Source organism: Lissotriton vulgaris, chromosome 8 (assembly GCF_964263255.1).
Source record: "Lissotriton vulgaris chromosome 8, aLisVul1.2, whole genome shotgun sequence".
Lineage (NCBI taxonomy): Eukaryota > Metazoa > Chordata > Amphibia > Caudata > Salamandridae > Lissotriton > Lissotriton vulgaris.
The window spans coordinates 1,088,403,262-1,088,407,145 of NC_141696.1; the positions used below are offsets into that span (position 1 = coordinate 1,088,403,262).

General features: G+C 41.0%; 1 protein-coding gene across 1 annotated transcript; it reads right to left on the minus strand.

Annotated features, from left to right (window-relative positions):
• Positions 1–1,720: 1,720 nt before the first annotated feature.
• On the minus strand, positions 1,721–3,033 carry LOC147698308 (uncharacterized). The gene is made up of 2 exons (XM_086936221.1): positions 2,874–3,033; positions 1,721–2,268 (listed from the first exon to the last, which is right to left on the minus strand). The coding sequence occupies exons 1-2, from the start codon at positions 3,031–3,033 to the stop codon at positions 1,721–1,723; spliced, it is 708 nt and encodes a 235-aa protein (XP_086792347.1).
• Between the last annotated feature and the right edge of the window lie 851 nt (positions 3,034–3,884).

The window sequence follows — 3,884 nt, forward strand, 5'->3', positions numbered from 1 at the left end:
CCCAGTGATGGCTTACAACCATATTACCCAAGTGATTGCACAAGCTCTATGCTGCTCATTAAATTCCTCCTCAGAAAGGAAGCATCTGTTTTTAAGAAAGCAACTATCATAACACTGTTAATAAATCAGGTCTCAATCTATTTCTTTTGAAACACTTTCACCTTAATTCATTATTACCTTACAGGGTGAAAGTGTGTCAAAGTGCAGGGCAATGATTCTCTGTGATAGCCTACAGGCTCATCATTGTGTATGTGAGACACAGGCTGGTTTCCTTCTGGGACATAGCACAGAATCATTTTTTGTATTTATCCTTGATAAGCTCAGGCTGGTAAAGGACATAGCTCGCACCAGCACATTAATCCTTCTAGATATGTTATCCGCCTTTGATACAGTTGATCATGTCAGTCTTTCTGACTATATCAGTGGGTTTGAATGGAGATGTCAGTTCTGTCATTGTTCCAATTTTTCTGACTGGTCCCTCCCAAGCACTTCGGGTGTGGCACTTGTTTCACAGAGTTTAGTGCTTCCTATTGCGTACCACATGGCTCTTAACTATCCCCAAAAGCTTGAATATCTATATGAAACCATTGGTGACCCAGTCCCTTCTCTCCTTTCCTCGTTTCAGGAGGAAGAATATGGGGGGGTGAAGTTTGCGGTACTCGGCCCTACCTTCTGGAACACCCTCCCTCTCAATATCCGATCCACCCCACTTTACCCTGACTTTTGCAAGGCCTTAAAAACCCATCTCTTTCTGCAAGCATTCCCTGCCTAGCTTTCTCACAGCTACCACCCAGGTTCTAAAGTCCGCAGCACCAAGAAACCGCTAGGTAAATGCGCGCTTTATAAGTGTTTTTAAATAAAAAAATTCTAATTCAAGATCCTGTGAGTCTCGGTAACAAAAGTCTATGTAGAGTTTCAACAGTAACTTCAGTTCATTTAGTCTAGTATTGAAGCGTAATGCAGAAAAAAACAGGCGGGCTTATTTGCAAGCCCCTTGCGCCACTGGTGTGTAACTTTTAATATGGAAAAAAGTGACTTACCACCAACGCAAGAGAACCTTTTATTAACTATCGTAGTGACCGTGGACTGGATACAAAATGTTCACTTGACCGTTGTTTCTTGGGTTGTGAAAAGCTTGACACTCTATTGTTTATGTCAGAACGGATGTCATCCATCATCTGTGTCAGACTGTTGCCCTTAGCTGCGAATATGTGTACAATTGCACATTACTTAGCAAAGTAGATGAAACACGTGTTGAACTGAGCTCTAATTGGTTCTTGGCCGATTACGACAATCCAATTTACTAAAATTACCTGATACATGAATTTAAAGGTTGCATACCAGTCCCAGAATATGAGCTCCATTTATTCCTGTTTAAACAACGAATTCAGTTTAAGACGTTAAGCCTATTTGGCATCACGCTCAGTTTCATTAAGGAATGGCTGGTGAAATATTTCCGTGTTAGGCCTTGAGGTCTTTATTGCAATGTTTTGGAGCAAAAAAAATAAAAAGTACAAAGCCAGTTCAGGAGGGCTTTGCTTCTCTGTGTGCTTTCCCCGACTCTGAAATTCCTTACCTGACCATCTATGAGCCAAGCCCATCCTGATGAAGCTCAGACTGAGGCACTATCTACACCAAAGCTAATACAATATTCCCAAGGAATGGAATGCTTTGTCATAACATTATCTACTGCAGTAAAAATACCTTCCGCTGTACTTTCCTAGGTTAAACACATGTCAAGAAATTTGCAGCATACCAAACCCTGTTTTGTATCATAAATTCGTACAGTTATGGGGTTCATTTTTTCAATGCCTTGATCATTGCTACCATCAACACACAGACTAAAAGCTAAGGATTTCATATCAGCCACTAAGTCAGTCAACAACTCTGGTGCAATGGCATCATTCAATACACAGGTTGCTTTTGTTCTCGCACAAGCATAACCCTGCGCAATTTTAGAGTCTGGGAAACATGTCCTTATGAGATGGCCCAAATGATCAGCAGCAGCAAAGGGTACATTATGCTCTGCCAAAAATCCTGTGAATTTTATCTCCGCCTCTCTGGCAAGAAGGTCTTCACTGGAACTCTTCATTGACATGTAGGCAGAGATGGGCTTCATTTTAATCTTTGTGCCTTGAAGAGATGTATGAACTTTACCGCTAATATGGCGCTTCAGATCAAACTCTCCTTGATGCCCACAGGAGATAATCTTCTCGCAAATCCAGCAGTGGAAGGAATACGGATCGGTCTTAACAGGAACAATGATCCCTGCAGTTAAAAAGAATTTCCAAAATTATGATTGTACCCTACAAGTTTTAACCTATGAGAATTTTAAAATCAAAGCACTAGTGCATACAGTGGCTAGGCTGCTGCTCACAACAAGCACCTACTGACCACACACTACGCTGGCTGCTGTAGTACAACACAAAAAGTCTATGCTATGCATTATGACATTTGTTGAGTGCTGACTAGACACTGTTTAGGAAAGGACACCAAACAATGAATTGAGAATACCGTGACCTCCATTCCACTGACCTAAAATAGCGAAGTCCAGTTCATGATATTGTAGCACCCATGACTAACTGAAAGGTAAACTGTGCAGAAAGAGAAACTGAAATGCCCAGGAACACACAATGTGTGAGAGCCTTTACTAAATTGTTAGTCTCCACTCCCAAAACCTGATGCACATAGTAGAAAATATACACTCTTCATATAATGAAAGGGAAACAAGCATTAAAACAGTTGGCCTTGTAGTCTTCTCAAAACGGATAATACAAAACCTAGGTTGCAGCATGGTGTTGCAAAAGTAACATACAAGGAAATAGATATGCCTTTGTCCACACACTTTAAAGTATATAACCTTATTGGACTACCTTTGTATTGCTCTTCTTGCATCCAAGACAGGGCGAATTTAGTTCGATAGTACCGTGCCCCAGATTTCTTCTCGCTAGATTTCCTTTGGCTAGAAGCAGCCTTTCCCTTTTTGGAAGCCATAGCTGAAGTGCAGGGCTCACTGTCATCTGTATCAGACATTATTCTGCCAAGACAGGGAAAGGAAAGAAACTCAAATATGCCCAACATGATTCTACATGTATGACCAATGGGACTAAAGCATGGTTTTGCCTAACCAGAATGCGGTCACGGTCCAGCAGGTGCAGCCTCCCAAATGAATCTATGATGCTCCTGAGCTCCCTCTTTTTATTCCACATAAGGCCACCGTTTTGACTGTTCACAACTATCTAGCACAATTAAAAATCGCTTTTTTCATACAAGTCAGCAAGACCTTCTGAAATACTTAATGATTCCCTTTTGCAAATACAGTGTCTATACCTGAGGTACACAGCCAGAGACCACATTTAAGAGTTTAGTACTCACACTCCGCTGGTGTGTCACTGACTGTTCTGCTGTGCAGATCCTATTCAGTGTAGTCGGTCCTACAAAGGTTTCTTGGGTCACTCAAGCACTGACACTGCAAAGATGGTGGACTTTTTTGAAGATCTATAAAAGTACACACACAAAAAAAATTTGAATTTACTGGTCCAGATTTATAATGAAGTTTTTAACCATACGTATATGATTCCTGATTGTACTCAATGCAGTATTATAACCCAGAATGCACTATAGCAACACAAACCAACATTTCAATAATGTTCAGTCACCAAATTGAATTCAATCAAGCACAACTTAGATCAAGGGAGACATCATGGAAGAAAGACTGGGTTGAAGCCTGAGCTATATTAAGCCGGTGCATTGTTCCCAGCTACTGCGCCTCCAATTCTCAGCTCCCACTGTGCCACAGCTCAAAGGCAAATAGAAAAATACCAGTTAATATGACAACACACCAAATAACACCACAATACCAAGTCAGCTAGCCAGAGAGTATC